Raw genomic sequence first — 19,713 nt, 5'->3', positions numbered from 1 at the left:
TTCTCCCTCCTTCCTTTCGTAGACTTCCTTGCCCACCCCTCCTCTTCTCCCTTAGCAGCTCTTGGTGGCGCCCCTTCCTGGGGGGCTGGTCACAAATGCCTCATGGATTCAGAGCCTGGGGCCTGTGTGTAGATGTGGAGTGTGGATGCTGCTACCCACTCCAGCAGCTCTAGGAGCACTTCCTGACCTTCTGCCCCGTCACCTGAGACACAAGTGTTAACTCTCCAGGCCCTGGCTCTTGGTAATTCTATTTCCCGTGGAAATCCAGGTTGGAGGATTATAAGACTTTCTGCACTCTGGGTAAACCAAGATACAAGAACTCAAGGATGAAGCAAGATGGGAGGATGTGTGGAGGCCACTCTCCAATGGCTACATGGAAATCCCACCAGAATTCAGACAGTGGCATGTGTGCCTGGGCCAGGGGCTGGGCACGCCTCAGTGGGAAGAGCCTCCCCTTCTCAGCCTACCCCCCATCTGACAGCCCTCCCATTCCTCCTGAGTTTGTGTGACCAGAGACATGCTGGCTTGTCCAGAGCACTTTGTCCTTCCTTTGCTCTTCTGGCTGCAGCAAGCTTCAGAGCTGATGCCAAGCAGGGTACCGGAGCCTCAGAGCCATAAGCCTCCTTCCAGTCCCCACCCTGTCCCGGGTCTCTAATGGGTGCTCAACCTACTCCACCACACTCCCGAGTGTCTTGGAGGAACAGCATCCTTTTTTGGCATTTGTTTGTTGGGAGTAGGGAGAGGATTGAACCCTTGACCTCACCTCGCTCACAAGTATCAAGAAAGGGAACCTGACCCTAAACCTAAAGGTGGCCATACCTGGTTTGTGAATGTATTGCAGAGGCATGCAGCATTACAGTAGAGGGAAAGAGAAGGATGCTGGGTTTGTGGGTTTCACCCAGTCTGGGGAGTCTGTGAAGCATATGTAGTCGATACAGACACACTTTTTGTCCCTGCATGTCTACAGAATTTCTCCTCCTTCAGGCCAGGCCCCTCTTCTCCCCCCACCACCAAAATACTAACCCTTAATTAAAGCAAACAGCAAACAAAGGACACCAACCACACTCCCCAGACTAAGCTGAGATAGAAATGGAAGCTAGTGCTTTAGGGATATTGTGTTCCATAAATTATCTTGCCTTTTTCCACTGTTGTTATTATATCGTTTCATAACAAAATTACTTTGAACCATAAAGTTATAAATACATTTTAAAAGTCCCACTTGGTAACATTAGATTTCTGTCCATGTGGTGTTGGTAGTTACTGTAACAAAAGCTCTGAAGTGTAATATTTGAAATTAGCCCAGCACAAGTGGAAAGGGCCTCCCCCCATTCCCCACCCCCAGCCATGTCCCGGGCTGCTGCCTCTGCCCCCCTGGAGAACAGGGAGGGAGCAGGCTTGTCTCCTGGGCGGAGCTGCTGAGGAGGCTGGAGGTAAGGACAAGCCCCCGAGAATTCACAGGTCATCATTCCCAAGTATCTTCAGGTAGCGTGTGTGTGTGTGAAATATTCAAGCACGTTTTCCTGGGACAGTCGGGACTGGGGCCTCCCCAAACTGCAGAATACATTCTACCCAGTTATGTTTCACATCCTCAGCTCTGAACCTATCCTCAGAGCTCTGCCCTCCCCTCCTGGAACGTCTTTCTGCCCTGAGGAGAGGGTAGTCAGCATCTCCAATTTTCAGCAGCTCAAGAACCTTGGCCCCCACAAGACTTGGCAGATGTCACCTTACCCCTCAGTCCCCTGAATGCCCTTCGGACCCAACCCCAATTCCCCAAGCCCCTGACCTCCTAGCTGCTGGGGTTCCCACTCCCAGTGCCACAACCCCCTCACCTCCCTGGCAGCCCCTCAGTGAGCCTGAGGCCCAGCACCCGCTGGCTCCCCAGCACATGGTCCCCTCCCATGGGCTGTTGCCCAGGGAACCGGGGCGCGGTGGGAACGAGCTGCTGGCCTCGGCATGTTTCAATAAAGTTGCTGTGCTGGGAGCTACTTAATCAAAGGCCTGTGTTATGGGCTCATTAGTGTGGTCCACCACGGGGCCGGCTCACAGGAGAGCTCCTGGGAAGGCTGGCGGAGGCCCCACACCCCAAGCACCCACCCTTGATCACCGAGGGGTTTCTCAGGCCCTTTCCAAGGAGCCCTGGGAAACCCTCTGACCCTGCCCCCAGCCGGATTCTCAGCGGTGGAGCCAACACCCACACCAGCCCTCCTCCCCCTGCCAGGCAGTCAGCACTTTCTGCCTCTGACTGCCAGCCAGCCACCCCTGTTAGGGTCTTGCCACTGTGGTCACAGGCAGCTCCCTTGCTTGTGGGAACCTGGGCTTGTAATTACTTGTGGGCCTCTAGGTCTCCCTCTGGGGCTGGCTGTCTCCCCGGGAGTCTGCAGGACCTCCTAGAGGCCTGGGGTTAGACTTGCAGTCGCCAGTGAGGGCCACTCCACTGGGCCAAGGAGAGCCATGGGTCCCTCAAGAGGGGACCCCAGCACAAAGAGGCCCACCCTTGCTCCCTGCAGGCATCTCTTGCTCGCGCCCCCAGGGTTCCGAGGTGTCTCCTTGGGCCTTGTGTGCCCAGGCCTGTTGGGGGCAGAGGAGTAGGAAGGAGTGAAATCCAGTAGACCCAGGACATGATGAGACCCAGTCTTCTGTTCTCTTAACTGCTGCCCGAACTCTCCCATTGGTCCCAGCTGAAACGGAGGGACTGGGATGACTTTGTTACAGCAGCCTTGGAAGCCCTCACTCCCAGCCTTGGCACCTTGTTCTGGCCACCAGCCCAGCCAAGGCCTGTTATCTCTTGGGAGAAAGCGTGGCAGAGACATCCTGCAGGGGGAAGAGTGACAAGAAGAGGCCGAGAGGAAAAGGCAGAAGGTTTGGGAACCCGAGCCCCTTTCTGGAGCCTGTGGAATGGCCCCAGACAGGCCCCCACACCACCTGCTCCCCAGCCTAGCCCCATCAGTCCAGGCCCAGTAGAGTCAGGGCCCCAGCAGGTGGCAAAGCAGGGCTGTCTGCAGCACCAGGTGGAGCACAGTGGACACTCCCTGCTTTATGGAGGATCTGGGAGTGCAGGAAGCCAGCTCCAGTTCCACAGGCTTTCACTTTCCGGAGAACAGCACCTTGACTCCGTCTGCCCTGCCATTTGCTGTTTTCATCCTTGCTGAGACTGTAAAGCTTATCAGCCAATTCTGGGGCTGTGCAGGAGGCTCTTTAGACCCTGGGAGGGGCCTGCCAAGGTCTGCTCCCACACCTCCTTCCCCCAGCATTCCTCATCCTGGTGGCTTTAACAAGCCTCTCTCCCTTGAGCCTGTCAACACTGGGCTGTTAGTCTTCTGAGCGGGAGCCCAGCCCAGAGCTGAGTCGTTCATCCGTCCCCAGCCAGGGTTGATCTGAAGGGGGATAAGTCTCAGCCCCAGCGGTCACATAGGGGTCACATCACCAAATATGAGAATATTGTTTTAGGCCCCACAATGCTTTCTCAGCTGTGTGGTGTCTGACAGCTCACCCAGGTGGCGCCCCCAGTCCCAGCCATTCTCTGCCAGTCCTGATGGGAAGCCCCAGGCGTGGGAGAAGACGCCCAGCAGCTGTTCCAAGCGGGCTCTGCTGCTCCAGGCCAGGCTTGGGAAGGTGCTGCCGAGCTCTCCTCTGGACAAGCCCTGCCTTCTGCTACCCATTTGGATATTGTATAGAAGATGACTTAGGAATCCCCAGCCCATGCCCTGGGCACCTCCTCTTTGGTGCCTCTACTGTTCCTCCTTCCACGGGTGAACCCAGCCATACTTATTCTCCCTGGAGACCTTTGCTTGGACTGCCCCTGAGACCTTGTTGTCCAGGGGGACACCCATTAAGGTTTAGAGCCCAGCAATGCGCCTGGGGAAGTACCCTCCCTTGTAGGAAAGGACTGTGATGCCCCACTGTGTCCCTGGCAGCCCACAGCCAGAGCAGGAGTCTGAGCCTGCTTCTGGCCACCAGAGCCAGCTTTTCACCGCCCACTAAGAACAGGAAATGAGCGAGACCTGTGCCCCCACTGCAGCCCGCTACCTGCTGCACCACACGCCTCTGCCCCCGACCTGGGTTGGGGGTGTTCTCCAGGCTGTTTTCTGGCTTTTGTCTGGCCTGTGGAGTGGGGGTGGGAGGGAAGGGACACAGACAGGACTGCTTCCCCGTCCCTGCCTCCTCCACTGCCATCGTGGGTGCCAGAGCAGCTCCTTGGCAAGCTCTTCCACTGTAAACAACACATTTCCTTCCCTGAGAGGAGGAAAGGGAGGGAAAAGAAAGCCAAACTTGTTGGGAAGCAAGTACAACGTGTCAACATGAAGAACAAACAAGGCCCTGGACAAAGTGTGGATTGTCATACCAAGGGGAAGGAGTGCGCATTGTCAGCCACTCTTTGCAGACTCAGAAATATCATTGACCACAGACATCTGAATCGGCGTCAGATCTGCAGCAGCTGGGCCCCTGCCTGCAGCGCAGCCTGGCTTGCCCAGGGCAGACACTGACACAAGATCACTTTTCGGGTTCCTTTCTGGAACTTGCTGGGGCCTGGGGAATTGGGAGGTTGTTAACAATCCTCCCTCACCACCACCCAGCCAAGCTGGTTAAGGCAGCTGATGTGAGCCCACTGGAGTAGCTGCTGGCCTAGATTCCAAGCCCCCCTCCCTGGCCAAAGGTGGGAACTGGGGGTAACCAAGATCCATTGCCCCCCTCGAAGCTCAGCCAGTTTGATGGTGGTGAAGCTACAGCCACCAACTCACCCCTGTTGGTTAAGCCTGTGCCCAAACCCCCTTTCCCTGTGGGCCTGAGTATTTCCCCAGCAGCCCCCCACCATGATCTCCTGGGGCACCACTTAAAAATACAAGTGCTGGCCAGGTGCGGTGGCTCACGCCTGTAATCCCAGCACTTTGGGAGGCCGAGGCGGGTGGATCACCTGAGGTCGGGAGTTACGAGACCAGCCTGACCAATGTGGAGAAACCCCATCTCTACTAAAAATACAAAATTGCCAGGCACGGTGGCTCATGCCTGTAATCCCAGCACTTTGGGAGGCCGAGGCGGACGGATCATGAGGTCAGAAGATCGAGACCATCCTGGCTAACACGGTAAAACCCCGTCTCTACTAAAAATACAAAAAATTAGCCGGGCATGGTGGCGCATGCCTGTAATCCCAGCTACCCGAGAGAGTGAGGCAGGAGAATTGCTTGAACCCGGGAGGCGGAGGTTGCAGTGAGCTGAGATCGCGCCATCGCACTCCAGCCTGGAAAACAAGAGCAAAACTCCGTCTCAAAAAAAAAAAAAAAAAAAAAAAAAGCATGGGCCTTGGCCTTGCCCCAGAGTATTCTGATTCAGGAAGTGTGAATGGGGCCTAGCATCCCCATATTTTCAGAAGCTTCCCAAGGGAGTGTGTTGCTCAGATTGGTGGAGGGTCTTCCTCTCTTATTAGAGGGTCTCCTTCCTCTGAGGGCTGTTTGTGTACAAACATAAGTGTTTTCTGCCTGGCTCTTGGTAAGTGCAAATGTCAGTGAGTGCTGTTATCAGTATTATTTCTACTGCTACTTTCTGGGCTGGAGAACTGTCAAGATGTATGTATTCACTAGGCTGGCCTGGGAATTTGCCCCACTGTCCCCACTTGGGAACCATCACTGGGCATTGGTTTGCCTTCCTTTTCATTGGCCAGTCTGGTTTTTAGCAGTGTCTGTGACTCTAAGGCTTCCAGCCCTCTTAAGTTGAGCAGGTGGCCAGGAAATGTGTGGCTGGTGGAGGCTGGGACTGCTGATTTTCCAGGTCATTGGTAAAAACCAAAGCTACCTTCACTTCCCTCATCAGAAGACAGAGAAGTCATCCCCATCTCTATAGGCTTCTACAGTTGGGGTGTCTTCCCCAGACAGGAAAAGAGCATCCTCTATCACCATGAGATCAGATAGCTGTTCCTCTAAAGTCCAGAGCCTTGAGCCAGGCGTGGTGGCTCATGCCTGTAATCCCAGCACTTTGGGAGGCCAAGGGATGGATCATTTGAGGTCAGGAGTTCAAGACCAGCCTGGCCAACATGGCGAAACCCCGTCTCTACTAAAAATACAAAAATTAGCCGGACGTGGTGATAGTCACCTGTAATCCCAGCTACTCGGGAGGCTAAGGCAGGAGAATTGCTTGAACCCAGGAGGCGGAGGTTGCAATGAGCCAAGATTGTGCCACTGCACTCCAGCCTGGGCGATAGAGCAAGAGATTCCGTCTAAAAAATAAAAAGAAAAGTCCAGAGCCTTGTCTCCTCTGGGTACCTACCCTTGGGCAAAGTGGGGATGATAGTCACCTCCCTAGCAGAACTGCCATAAGGATTCAATGAAATGACACTGATCAAGCTCTTAGCACAGCACCTAGCACATGGTGGAGGTACTGCTTCTGCTATTGGCCATTTTTACTGTCATTTTTATCATCACCATTCCCATTATTATTCGTGACAGAGCCAAGCAGCTCTGTAGGGACCCAGTGAGCCTCAGGAGTGCCAAGCCCCAGAACTGCACAGGCTTTTCCCACAGTTGCATCACAAGGGCGAGTCTGTTACTTGGGAGAGCTCACAGGAGCTGCCCCATCTTAGCTGTCTATCTCCAGTGTCCTGTTGATAAGATCTGTTAACATTCTCAGCTCCAGGTCTGAAATATACAAAGAACAGGGCCTGTTTGTTCAATCCAACCTTCTAAGGTTTAACTCCCAAAGGAAATTAAATTAGGTGCCTGGAGCTATGACAGTCTGTCATGTTTCTTTGCAGAGAATGTCACCCTTAATATCATGTAAATCTCATGTATAATTTTTCCCCTTTAATTCTTTTAAAATAACGTGAAGTTTCCAGCAGGAACCAGCAAATCACCAAAAGCAAAAATGGAGGAGCAGCTAGGGTTTGTCCTCATTTTTGATCTGGCCATCCCCTCCCCCAACCGAGTCCAAAATAAGTCCAACACAGACGGTGCCGCGCATGGTCATTGCTCTACTAAAAGCCACCATAACTCACCCTCTCCCTAGCACCAGTTCCAGACTTTTGTCAGGGGAACCAGCTTAGAACTGAACTCAGTGTTAGTGGCATTACGTTTCCTTGAAGAATAACTCTGGTGTCTCACTGGGTGGCCACGGTCCCTGTGAACCCTCGCCCCTCTTCCTGTCCTCCCTCCATCCCATCTCACCCGCAGCACTTTTTTTTTTTTTTTTTTTTTTGAGACGGAGTCTTGCTCTATCGCCCAGGCTGGAGTGCAGTGGTGCAGTCTCGGCTCACTGCAAGCTCCGCCTCCCAGGTTCACGCCATTCTCCTGCCTCAGCCTCTCCAAGTAGCTGAGACTACAGGCGCCCGCCACCACGCCCAGCTAATTTTTTGTATTTTTAGTAGAGACGGGGTTTCACTGTGGTCTCGATCTCCTGACCTCGTGATCCGCCCGCCTCGGCCTCCCAAAGTGCTGGGATTACAAGCATGAGCCACCGCGCCCGGCCGTCCCGCAGCACTTGTTATAGTCCCACATCTATTTACTGATCTGGCAGAAAGCCCCTCCCTCCAAGTTATTTGTGAGTTAGAAATTAGCCCAGCCTGGCCCAGACTGGAGCCATTGTAATATAATTGGGTTTTAGGTATGCTTGTGTTTGTGCTAGCATTTGCAGAGATGGCAATGAGCCCCGGAAATGCCAAAAATATGAATGTAACTTTTGTACTGCTTGAGCAGACTGGTGATAACTGGTGGGGAAACTGAACTTTTGGGGAGGACACCCCTGGGATAAGAGAGTAGGAGGAGCAAGGGCTTAGGCTGTGAGAGGGAGTACGTGTATGGCTGGAGTCTGTAGGCAGAGTCGGCCAGTCCCACTTTGGGGAATTAGGAAGAACTGTAGGGGTGCAGCTCCCCGGACTTTGCCAACTTTGCCTCTCCTGCTCTGTCTCTAAGCCTTGTCTCTGTCCTTGGTTGGGGCCCTAGCTCCTAGAACAGAGAGTTTGGTGAGGAGATGTGGACCAGTGGTCAGAGTTATTTTGTTCCTGCTATGGGCTTGGAGCCTGGGAAGGCTGGGTCTCTTGTCTCTCTGCCAGCCAAGAGAGGGTGCTTGTCCTGGTGGGAAATGGGCTGCCTTTATGCCTGTGTGCCTGGAAGGATGAATGGATAAGTCAGTGTCCTGCGGGTGAGAGTTCAGCATTCAGGAGCAGTACTGCAGGCACTAAATTGAGAGTCCAGACATGACCAGGATATGGTCTTAGCCACTCACAAGCCGTGTGACACTGAGCAAGTTACATAACCCGCCTGTGCCTGTTGCCTCCACTGTAAGGAGACAGGGAGATGAGCAGTTAGCACGCCCGGTATGATGGCGGCTTTTCTGCTCACTTGGGGGTAGTGTTGTTACTTCTCACTCCCTCCTCCACCCCATCCACTTCTTGCTTTGGAGACCTCCGTCCTGTGAGCTCCCAAGCCGTACTGTGTGCTCACCTTCCTTGTTATCTCACAGTGTGGAAGCTTTTGTTCTTGGCAGCTGACAATTCCCAGGGGAAACCTGGTGGGTATTTTTTCAAGTTCTCAATTCTCCTCCTCACAGAGAGGGGGTTTCCCCTCAGAGGAGCCCCTCACCTGGATCTTCACCCCATTATCTTTCTTCCTTTGTGCCCTACCTGGGTGCTCAAGGTGTGCGGGAGGAGACAGGTAGAGCTGTGGCCTGGGGGTACAGAAGGGTCTGCAGTGGAGGGAGGCTGGGAGGCCCTGGGGACAAGGACAGGGAGGGGGAGGGGTGAAGGAAGGGGTCAGAGTTGGAAGCAGAAAGACACCCTCACCCAAGGCATGGTGGGGTGCAGACCTGGGATCAGCTTGGGCTGGCTCTGCCTAGCAGCCTGACCAGAGGGGTGGGTGGGGAAAAATGGCCCAGCAGATTGAGGAAGGCCTGGTTTTAGAGGCCCTGAGAGCCCTTGGACGTTGGTATTGACTGTGAAAACTTCTTTAGCAGATGAAGTTGGTGGTTGTGCCAGCCAAATAGTGGGGCCAGACTCAGCATCAAAGCGAGAGGCAATGAGGTGTCAGACTAGAACAGCAACGTGGAATGCTGGGAGGTGACCTAGAGAAGAGGAACCTCAAAGAAGGCTGGAGGAACTCAGTGGCTGATGGAGCACAGCAGGGCAGGGGCTTGGGAGCCTCCAGCCTGGGAGGATGTGGCTACTGTGAATGGGAATGGAAGTTGGGAGTCCCTTTGTCATCTGTAAAATGAGACGTTGGTCCACAATCTCCAGATTCTCCAGCTCAGCCATTCTTGGATGTACCTTCCAGGGCACTTCCAGATTCCAGATAGGGCTTGTATTCCAAATCCAAACAGATTCCTTTTGTCCTGCTATGGTGAGGGGGCAGGGGGGACACTAGAGCCTGACTGGGCAGCAGCTTTAATTTAATTTTTTTTGTTTTAACTTTTCTTTTTTGTTCCTTTTTCTTCCTGAGATTCCTTTTTACCAGCTCCACCAGTGTTCATCTCCCTTCTGGGAGCAGCATTCCCAGCTCCCCCAATGTCCTCCCTCCCCTCCCCATTGTCCCCTGACCCCTTTCCTTCTGTGCCTCCGTCTGATATTGCAGGGAGCTGAGGGTGTGGGGGGAGTGACAGTTGGGGACAGGCCTCAAACACTTCCCTCTGCCCCTTGAACAGATCACAGTGAGCTCATCTCTCCTCCCTGGTCAGAAGAGAGATATAAAGCTTGGTGGTTGGCAAAAAGATCATACATTAAAAAAAAATAATAAAAGCCTGCCTTGTGCCTTCACAGATTCTGTTGACCGAAGAGTTTGTAGAGAAAATGTTGGAGGATTTAGAAGATTTGACTTCTCCAGAGGAAGTAAGCTTGTTTGACTTTCCCTGACAATGGATCCCGTCTCTGGGACCATGTGTGTGCGTGCGTGTGCGCGTCTGTGCGTGCATGTGTGCGTGTGTACCTGTGGTGCGTGTGTGCTTGCATGTATTTGTGTGGCTGCATCTGTGGGCTCCTCCCCAAGGTGCAGGGATAGGCTGGAGAGGAGACTGTAGATTTCTCTTCTGTTTCTATGCACCCTCACCATCCCCTGCCCTACCCCCAGCCCTTGTAAGGACACCCAGCAAATCGTCTGAATTGCCAGCTCCTGAGAGCCTCATTGAAGAGGAAGCCAGGGCCTTCAGGCTAGTACGAGTTCTCCCCAGCCCCTGCTGTTCCCTGGCAGGTTCTGAACAGAACGCCCATGTCTGTTGCCAGAGAACATTCCACTGGGGAGTTCTGGTGGGCAGCAAGGGACTCCTGCCTTTGCCTCGGGCCACCCAGGAGCCACTCTCCCTTCTTCGTCCTCCAGCCATGAGCTGTCCCTCTTAGTCTCCCTCTTCCAGCCCTGGCTCAGAGCCAGAGGAGCTGGCAGGCTAGCTGTGGCTGTGCCTTCTCTAGCTACTCCTCTGGGGTAGAGGAATGGAGTCCATAATCCCCTTTGTTTTTTCTCCCTTGTTCCCGGCATCCTTATTTGCAGGGACTTACCTCATCCTGGAAAGTCCCTTCCCCTCCCCCGCTCCTGCCCCCAGCACCCCAGTGGGATGGGAGCTTTCCTGGCCTCAGTGCCCCATGGGTTAGTGAACATTAGCAGGCTGGCCGGGCCTCTGGAGAGCTCTTCTGGGCCCTGCCCTGCCTGTGGCAGAGACAGACCCTTCCCTTGCCCTGTCTGCTGGGAAATGTGCTTGGGGGAGAACTCCTTCGCCTCCCAGGGGCCAGGCTTTCTACCAAGAGGGAGGCCAGGCAGGAGCTAGGTTCCAGCCAGGGCTGGAGCTTCCAGCTTCCAGGGCTCCCTGGGCTGCAACAGCCAGGACACAGGCCTCTGATGTTCAGGAAGCTGAGGGGAGTGCACAGGGCGGGACTGTCCAGTCCAGGTCTCCAGCTGGACAGGAACTCCCCAGAGCCAGGGTCACCCCAGTAGAGCAGCGTCTCCTCTGTCCTCTGGGATGCAGCTTGAGAAATTTGTTCATTTATATATTCCAAAGCCATCAAGCACCCAGTCCATGCCAGCCAATCAACCCCCACAAGTCACTGGTCCCTGAGTCCCAGCTCCCCATTCAGTCAGACCAGAGCCAGCTGCCCAGAAGCACTTCCGGAGAGGCCTTGTCGCACCGGGATGGCACTGTGCCAGGCTGCTGCTTTGAGCTTGGGGGTAGGAGGGGGACAGTCCAGGCAAGAGGGACAGAAGCCTGGGGGAGCAGAGGAAAGTAGGTCACTAAAAATGACTTTTTCCTTTTTTTCCTTTTCTGTCCAGAGGCTGTCCCCACACCCTGCCTCACTCGCCACTTTGGTCCTGGCAGAGACAGTCCCCCAGCAGAGGGAGCGAAGAGGGAGGCAGCCAGGAAGGGTCAGGCTTGTCTGTCTCCAGCCCCAGCCCGAGGCAGGCTGAGAACACTGTTCTCTCCTTTCTACCCTGCCCTGACTTCCGGCCTAGCCAAGTTAGAAAAGACAGACCCTGTGCCGGGCGCGGTGGCTCATGTCTGTAATCCCAGCGCTTTGGGAGGCTGAGGCAGGTGGATCACCTGAGGTCGGGAATTCGAGACCAGCCTGACCAACATGGAGAAACCCATCTCTACTAATAATACAATAATTAGCCGGGCTTGGTGATGCATGCCTGTAATCTCAGCTACTCGGGAGGCTGAGGCACGAGAATCGCTTGAACCCAGGAAGCAAAAGTTGCGGTGAGCCGAGATCGCGCCATTGCACTCCAGCCTGGGCAACAAGAGCGAAACTCCGTCTCAAAAGAAAAAGAAAAGAAAAGACAGACCCTGTGTCTAAGTTCCAGTATCAGTCCCAGGCAGTGAGCATTTATTGAGCTCCATCTGTGTGCCAGACTGCATGCAAAGTTCTACAGTAAAGAGGGAATAAGAGGCATCAGCCCCTTCCCCTTCTGCTACCAGAAACTCCCAGGTGAATGGGAGAAACAGAACTGTAGGCAAATCAGTGTATCCTGGGATGGGGTGGGAGACGTTTGGCTCTCCTTGGCCACCACTGGGACCACTCTGAGGCTGGTAACCCTGGGAAGTGGTGCAAATGAACACCGGGAGCAGGGTGGGGATTGGCCCCTCTCAGGCCCAAGGGATCACCTCAAACCACACTTGTCCCACTCTTCTGCTCCCACCAAGGCTGCAAGTGTGGTTCTGACTTTGGGGCCGAACTGGGGCCTCCTTCCCTTTGGAGCCTTTGGCCAAGGCTAGAGAGGACAGGTTCCAGGGTTCTTCCTGCACTAGCCTCTGAAAGAGAGGCCATGGCAGTGACAGAGCTCAGGCCACTTCCCCACAGCCTCCAGACCCTCCCCCAGCCCCCATCCTCCAGCCCCAGGGCCTCAGGGAGCAGATTCCTTACGTGCCTGTGGCAAGAGGCAGAACCAAGGAAGTGAGCAAGAGGGAGGTCAGCGTAGTGGAGAAAGGAGGAGAAAACGCCCTCCTCCAACCTGGCTCATTATTGGCAGGCCGTGGGGAAAGAAGGGGTCACCAACTCCAGCTGTTTGAGCCCAGCCTGCCACCTGAGTCTAGCATTTGAGAATGAAGCCAGGCATCCCGTGGCCGGTCCTATCCCTAGCTCCCCGGGGACAGGCCTGGGCAATCTCTGGAAAGAGCACGGTGTATTCTGCTAACCACTCACACTCCTGGTCTGTGCTTGCTCCCTCCACAGTTCAAACTTCCCAAAGAGTACAGCTGGCCTGAAAAGAAGCTGAAGGTCTCCATCCTGCCTGACGTAGTGTTCGACAGTCCGCTACACTAGCCTGGGCTGGGCCCTGCAGGGGCCAGCAGGGAGCCCAGCTGCTCCCCAGTGACTTCCAGTGTAACAGTTGTGTCAACGAGATCCCCATAAATAAAAGGACAAGTATGAGGAAGACTGCGCAGCGCCACCCCGCAGCCCAGTGGGGTGCCATGCACAGGCCACAGGCCCCCCACCTCACCTCCAGCTCAAGGGCCGCACCCCCCCACTGGCTAAGCCTTGTGACCCATCAGGCCAGTGAGTGGGCAAATGCGGACCCTCCCTGCCTGCAGCCCGCACAGATTCTGGTTTGAGGTTTGACTCTGGACCCTGGCTGTGCCCCTAGGTGGAGACAGCCCTCTTTCTCACCTACCACCTGCCGCACAGCCCAGCAGGAGGGAGGCGGACAGCCAGGTGCAGAGCGAGTGGATGCACTTCCCAGCTCATCTCTGGAAGCCTTTGCTACTCAAGCTCCTCTGGCCGCGGAACAATTCCTCTGATCACGTTTGGTTTTCTTCTTCCTTATTTTATTTTGTAGAAACCGGATGGTATTTTATTGCTCTGCAAAGATGTCCAGAAGCCATGTATATAATGTTTTTTAAACAGAACTTCATTCCCCGTTGAGCTTTCGCATTCTGTGACAGAGGCCTAGGGCTGTATCTCTCCCTGGGCTGCCACCAGAGAAGGTGCTTGGTGTTCGCCTGCCAGCCCAGGGCCCTGGAGGAGCCGACTGCACAGAGAGGCTTTTCTTCCCAGCTGGGCCTGATGGAGCCCGGGGCAGGGGGAGAGTAGAGACACTGCCTTGTGCAGCTTTGAGCCTAGTTTAGCTGGGGCCAGGGAGGGGTGCTACTGGTTTCCAAGTGAATGGGCCTCAAAGACTTGGTGACCCCAGCCTCATCTTCTAGGCCTTTTCCACTCAACCAGGCCTACCTGGGAGAGGGTGAGGTTCAGCACGTCACACACCATCCCCACTGTCACTCAGGGCCTGGGTCTCCAGCTCTGTAACCAGTCCTGTCCCATTTCCTCAGTCCCTGGGCCTCCCAGCCTTCAGGCTGTAGGGCTGCCTTACTAAAACTGAAAAATCCACCTCTTAACATCTCTTTCACTTTGGTTTTGCTAACACTGTTCTCTGCTGCCCTCCCATCCTCCCTGTATCCATTCTTGCCCTATCTTTCATTCTCCACTCCTCATCCCGTCTCCTTTCTGGCATCCTGGCCTCTTGTGGTCCTCAGCCCCTCAACCCCTGTACTGCAGATCTCACAGTTTGCCTTCCAGAAGCCAGCCTATCTCTAGCCCATGGTTTTGGAGTTCCTCTCGGGTTATCTCCCACTCCTGACCTGGAACCAGCAAGCCCCTTTCCTGCCTTCTTACCCCCAACTCTAGGGACAGGACTGTTACAATACTTCAAGATCACTCTTTACACCTCTTCAAAGCAAAGTCATGACCATGCAGGTCTCCTCATTGCTCCCATCTGCCTCTGCTGCACACACAGGCACCACTGGGGATGTCACAGGAGTGCCCACAGGGTGCAGGACTCCGCTGATGAGAGATCCAGCCAAAGAGCTGCCCCCAGGGTATGAGGGCACCAGCTGGGTTCTCCAGGAAGCAGGAGTTGGACCTCCATGGAGCCACTAGGCCTGGCCTCCTCTACACATCCCTAGGGCTATCTGGTTAATTCCATCAAGCTCAGAGTTACAAGGCATATCAGCCTGGAGTATTTGGGAGAGACTGGCTCCAGGTCCCCCCAGCCAAGATGCAAGCCACTCGGGACCTGATGTCAGCAGCTGTGCCTCTACTGCCCTGAGGACTTACCAGAGGGAGCCCTACTGGCCTTCCCCCACCACAGCAGCCCTGCCTGTGAAGCTCTTGTTTCAGACATTTCACAGGCAGAGAGGTGCCATCAGTTCGCCTCCATTCCTTGCCACCATGACCAGCCTCTCCCTGAACTCTCTCTTGCTCGGGACCTGCCTGAGGGCTCCCTGCTGCAGTTCACCCTGCTTCCATCTGCTGGGTGCCTCCATCATTGGTTGGGTGGGGATGGGGCATTTTCTGAGCTAAGCTTTGTCATTAGTTTGTGAAGCACCTGGTCAGCAACTTGCCCCAGGCCTGGAGGGTCTTTGTAGACTGAAGGTAGACACCAGCCAGCATGGTGGCCCTGTTCTGGGGGAGCAGGGTAAGGCAGGAGGAAGTGGGTGAGCTCCGAGATGATGAGCACATGAAGCCTGTGGCCCCTTCGTACCCGCAATATGTCAGGAGACTCAACGCTCATCCAAGATCCTGCAGGGGCCAGGCTCCATCTCCCTGGCTCTGAGGGCAGGACAGGGCATCACACATCTCTGACCAGGCCTCCTTTCCTATGGGCATTGGTGCCTCCCAGAGGTTTCTTGGGCTGCTGGCTGGTGAGAGAGGACCCTTAAAGAGGATCAAGCCAAGCTGACCTTGGACCCTGTCCAGCACAGCTTCTGGCACAGGATGCTTGGTGAATGTACCCTTTCTTTCCCTCCCTGCAGCTCTGTAGGAGCCCCTGACCTTGTAGTGGGTGGAGGAGGTAACGGGCCTGCCTCCCTAAATCTGCCTCTTCTGTAAGCTGCTTGGAGACTTGCCTAGTCCTACCTACCCCTCCAGGTCCCCGGTGCTAGAGCTTCTGAGAAGGGCCTTTCCCTTTGCTGTTTGCCTGCTATATAAGGCAGGCTCCTGTGGCTCCGCTGGCTCAGTGTGGGCTGCAGGAGGACTGCAGACTCAGCTGCAATTCTGAGAGGGGTTTGGGAGGCTTGTGCGAGGTCTCAGGCCTGTCTGGGGAGCTGGTGCCTCTTCCTGCCCGTATCTTTCTCTTCCAAGGGCAGTGCTCCAAGGCAGGGACTGGAGAAGCCGAGGGGAGAGTCTAAAAGGGCTAGAGCATTTTTAAAAATAGACACAGGGTCTTGGGACTGGGGTTTCGGATTGAGTTGCAAGCAGGGAGAAAACCTGAAGGTCGGTGCCCCTATGGGGCTGACCAGTAGAGAATTTCCTTTACTGTATTTTTGTATCTGGTCTTCCCTCTCTGGCTTCTAGGACGTCCATGCCAGGTGAGGTGCCTGGGTCCCTGTTACAAGTCAGGAGCCCTGTAGGGAGACCCCTCCTTTTGTACAAGTACCTGAATGCTGCAACAAGCAGATTTTTGTAAAAATTTATATTAGTTTTTAATGTCAGTGGCGACTCGGTTCCTGGGGCTGCAGCCAGCCTGGGACTTTTGTAAGAATTTTTGGGTGACTCACTTAGATGTCGTTTCCTTCTTGCCCCCTCTTCCTCTCTGTAATCTAAGTGCATTAAACATCTTTGCAGAAGTGCCTGGGTTGTGTGCTCATTTCTGGCTGCCTGGAGTAGTAGAGCAGGAAGCCCGGGGCCCTGGCAGAGGGAGTGGGTTGTACTTAGCCACATAGAAGCCAGGATGGAGGGAGGCCCCCAGGATTGTTGTTGAGAGTGGAGGAGGTGCCAGAGAGTGGGATCACACAGCTGGTGGCTCTTCAGTCATGAAGAAATGACCTTGCAGGGACAGGCTCTCCCTCACTGGTCCTGAATTCCTCTAAGATCAAGGGGGTAGGAGCGAGGAGCAGTCTGGGGAGATGAGGCAGTGGGTAAAGACCCTCTCCCTGCCACTTCATCCCTCTTCTACCTTCCTCTCACCAAAAACCCCTTTTGCCTTAGGAAGAGGGGCCCGGACAGGTGAGGAGCGCAGGCCCTCCTCATCTCCTTTGGAGTCCTTGCCCCGGCTTCCAGCTCCTCTCACATGACATCTAAATTCCACCTCCTAATCCAGGGCCCAGGGGCAGGATCCAGATAGAAGGGCAATTCAGAACTGGTGGCACCCACTGGGTGACACAGAGGCCAGCCCACCCACCCTAGCAACTCCTGGCAGTGGAGGGAGGTATCAGGTATATCCTCCTTGCCTGGACTGCCCAGCTCCTGCCTCTCCAGGGCTGGTGGGCAGCAAAACAGCCCAACGCCCAGTGTGGGGAGGCACTGTGCTGGGGGAGAAGGCACTAGCCTGGCAGGCAGGATGAGGGCTGCACCCAGACAGAGTTCTTGGAACCTGTGATCACCTGGGTCCTCATATATTCATTCCTTTCTGGTTTTCTATCCTGGATAGTGGCAGGGGATTTGGCTGGGGCTGGGGGCTGGGGTGGAGGTCCTAGGACATCATAAGCAAGGGAGAGGGGGTGTCAGCTCCTATGAGGGGGCTCTTATGTCCCGTCCCTTCTGTGAGACCTAGCCATGTGAGGGGTCTTTGCTGAGAGGTCCACACTCCTTCCCCTGCAGCCTTTTACTGAACTCTCCAACGGAGCAGTGCAGCAGGTCCTGTCTGGGGCCCTCATGCCCTTTCCCTTTTCTCCCTGGAGACTGGGGGCTGGGGGAGGTATCCTCGTCTGACTTTAGCCTACAAGGACACAGTATCAGGGTGAAGTTCTTGCCCCAGAGAATGCAGAATAGCAAGATCCTCTGCATAGGTGGTTCTGCAAGACACCAGGCTGACGCTGTTTCTGGAAAGAGAAGGACTCCTGGGCCTAGGGCAGAGACCCTAGCCCTAGAATTAGGGAGGAGAGAGATCTGCCATGCCATCTGTAATATCTCCTCCAGAAAGTCCTGTGGCTTCCTCCCAGGTGTCTGCTTTGCCTCATCTGGGGGTGCTGGGGGCCCTGGGGAGGGAGTCCCACAGGCTTCAGCGGGGCCGGGGAGCCTGAGAGATTTGCCAAACTGGCCTGACCAGAAGAAGAATGCAAGCTACAAGTGACTCAACCTAGCCTGCCAGGCACTGAGGCAGCGGCAGGGTGCAAGGGGGTAGGTGGTGGGGAGGCTAGGGTGGGGTGATTTGCTGCTCAGGAGAAGGGGGAAGCCTGCAGGGGCAGGTCTGGATGTGGTGTGAGAGGGGCAGCCATCTGCAGGCCCCTTCCAGGGGACATGGCGGGACTGACCCGTTCCCTCCTTTCCTCCTTATTGCCAACAAGTCTGAGAGGTGAGGGCAGCATGGGGGAAGAAGCAGCTGACTGCTGGTGGGTGTCCATGGCTTGAATGAGCATAACTCTCCAAGTAACTCATAGGACGAGGGAGACTTTGAGGGGGTTATGATGAGAGTAGGTGTCTTACTGGGGCCAGAGAACTGGCCTTACTGGGGCAGAGACCCTCTTCCTTGTTTTTCCAATTTCACCCACCCCCATCCCACACCCATTTCAGTACCACGAGAGCACTGCAAGGACGGAGAATGGAGCTTTTGGGTCTTAACCTTTACAAGACAGATGAAGGCCAACCATGCATTGTCAAGCCTCTACAATAACACTGTGGAAATGAACTAGAAAACATTCCGTTGTTCTTTCAACAAGTGTGTGCCAGGCACTCTGTTATATATACTGGGATGCTGGACTCAGGCCCTGCCTTAAGAGGCTCGGAGTGCGGTGAGGGGAAATAGACAAGGAAACAGATACTTATGAGGAAGAACCATCAAAGAGGAAGGCAGTAAGCTGCTTCCTGTTCTACCCCAGCTCCACCACTTATCAGGGTGACTTCAGACAGGTGCCTAACCCAATCTGGGGAGATCCAAAAGACTCCCTGAAGAAGTCACATCTAAGCTAAAACCTAAAGGATGCTTAAGGACGAGTTGAGCAAAACAAGAGGAAGCTTTACTTTCATAAGCTCTCCAGGCAGTCAAAACAACAAGGGTAGAAGCCTTAAAACTCTGCTTGGGAACTAGAGTGCAAATTGCCTGGAGTATATGGTTTAAGGCATCAAACTTTCATTTTAGGATCATCTCCTTGTCTGCTGGATGGAGAGTGTTTTGAAAGGGAGTAAGAATGAAGGCAAGGTGACCAGTGACGCTTGGATTAGGGTAGAAGCAGTAGGGATGGAGAGAATGGGATTCGTTTATTGATTCGACAAATATTTATTGGGGATCTACAATGTGTTAGGTCCCATTCTAGGCACCAGGGATATAGCATTAAAGAAAATACCTCCTTTGACAGATCTTACCTTTTTTTTTTTTTGAGACGGAGTCTCACTCTGTCGCCCAGGCTGGAGTGTGGTGGCGCGATCTCAGCTCACTGCAACCTCCCAGGCTGGAGTGCAGTGGCGCGATCTCGGTTCACTGTAACCTCCGCCTCCTGGGTTCAAGAGATTCTCCTGCCTCAGCTTCCCGAATAGCTGGGACTACAGGCACGCGCCACCACACCCAGCTCATTTTTTATTTTTAGTAGAGACAGGGTTTCACCATGTTGGCCAGGCTGGTCTTGAACTCCAGACCTCAGGTGATCCACCTGCCTCGGCCTCCCAAAGTGCTGGGATTACAGGCATGAGCCACCGCGCCCGGCCTCACAGATCTTACATTTTAATGATGGGAGACAGATAATAATTTCTTTTTCTTTTTTTTGAGACGGAGATTCGCTCTTATTGCCCAGGGTGGAGTGCAGTGGTGCAATCTCGGCTTACTGCAACCTCCACCTCCCAGGTTCAAGTAATTCTGCCACCTCAGCCTCCCGAGTAGCTGGGATTACAGGCGCCTGCCACCACGCCCAGCTAATTTTTGTACTTTTAGTAGAGATGGGGTTTCACTACATTGGCCAAGCTGGTCTTGAACTCCTGACCTCAGGTGATCCACCCACCTTGGACTCCCAAAGTGGTGGGATTACAGGCGTGAGCCACCATACCTGGTCAGATAATAATTTTCAAAAGGAGGATATATCTTACATAGAGACCCACGCTACGGAGAAAGAGAGGAGGAGGGATAGTGGGGCTGGAGGGAGGGATGCATTTTAAATAGAGAAGTCAGGGAAGGCATCACAGCATAGGTGACATTTGAACAAAGGATAAGGATCTCAATTACTGGAAGAAGTGTGCCATAGGGCTATCTGGGGGAAGATGGGTCAGGGAAACTGAAGAGCACCTGCGAAGGATGAGGGAGTTAAGAAGAAACACACCGGGCATCTTTGAAGAGCACCAGGGAAGCCAGTGTGGGTGCAGCAGAGTGGGAGAAGAGAAGGCTAGAAAATTATACA

The 19,713-nt window shown here is 54.3% G+C and overlaps 1 protein-coding gene across 5 annotated transcripts in view; it reads left to right on the top strand.

The window, feature by feature from the left end:
* SUFU (SUFU negative regulator of hedgehog signaling) overlaps positions 1-16,017 on the top strand; it is a 131,914-nt gene extending 115,897 nt beyond the window's left edge. For 2 of the 5 annotated variants that reach the window (XM_055250672.2, XM_055250662.2), the window contains exons 11-12: positions 9,734-9,802; positions 12,629-16,017. In XM_055250672.2, the coding sequence (XP_055106647.1) occupies positions 9,734-9,802; positions 12,629-12,718 (159 nt within the window). In that variant the 3' untranslated portion in view covers positions 12,719-16,017. Of the gene's footprint in view, positions 1-268; positions 1,219-9,733; positions 9,803-11,228; positions 11,355-12,628 lie in introns of those variants that run through there. The other 3 variants (XM_063627964.1, XM_055250682.2, XM_055250652.2) reach the window with 2 other exon arrangements.
* Positions 16,018-19,713: the final 3,696 nt, after the last annotated feature.

The sequence above is a fragment of the Symphalangus syndactylus genome, chromosome 2 (assembly GCF_028878055.3).
Source record: "Symphalangus syndactylus isolate Jambi chromosome 2, NHGRI_mSymSyn1-v2.1_pri, whole genome shotgun sequence".
NCBI lineage: Eukaryota > Metazoa > Chordata > Mammalia > Primates > Hylobatidae > Symphalangus > Symphalangus syndactylus.
Note: the sequence above shows the minus strand (reverse complement) of the source record. Positions and strands in the feature narration are given on the sequence as shown.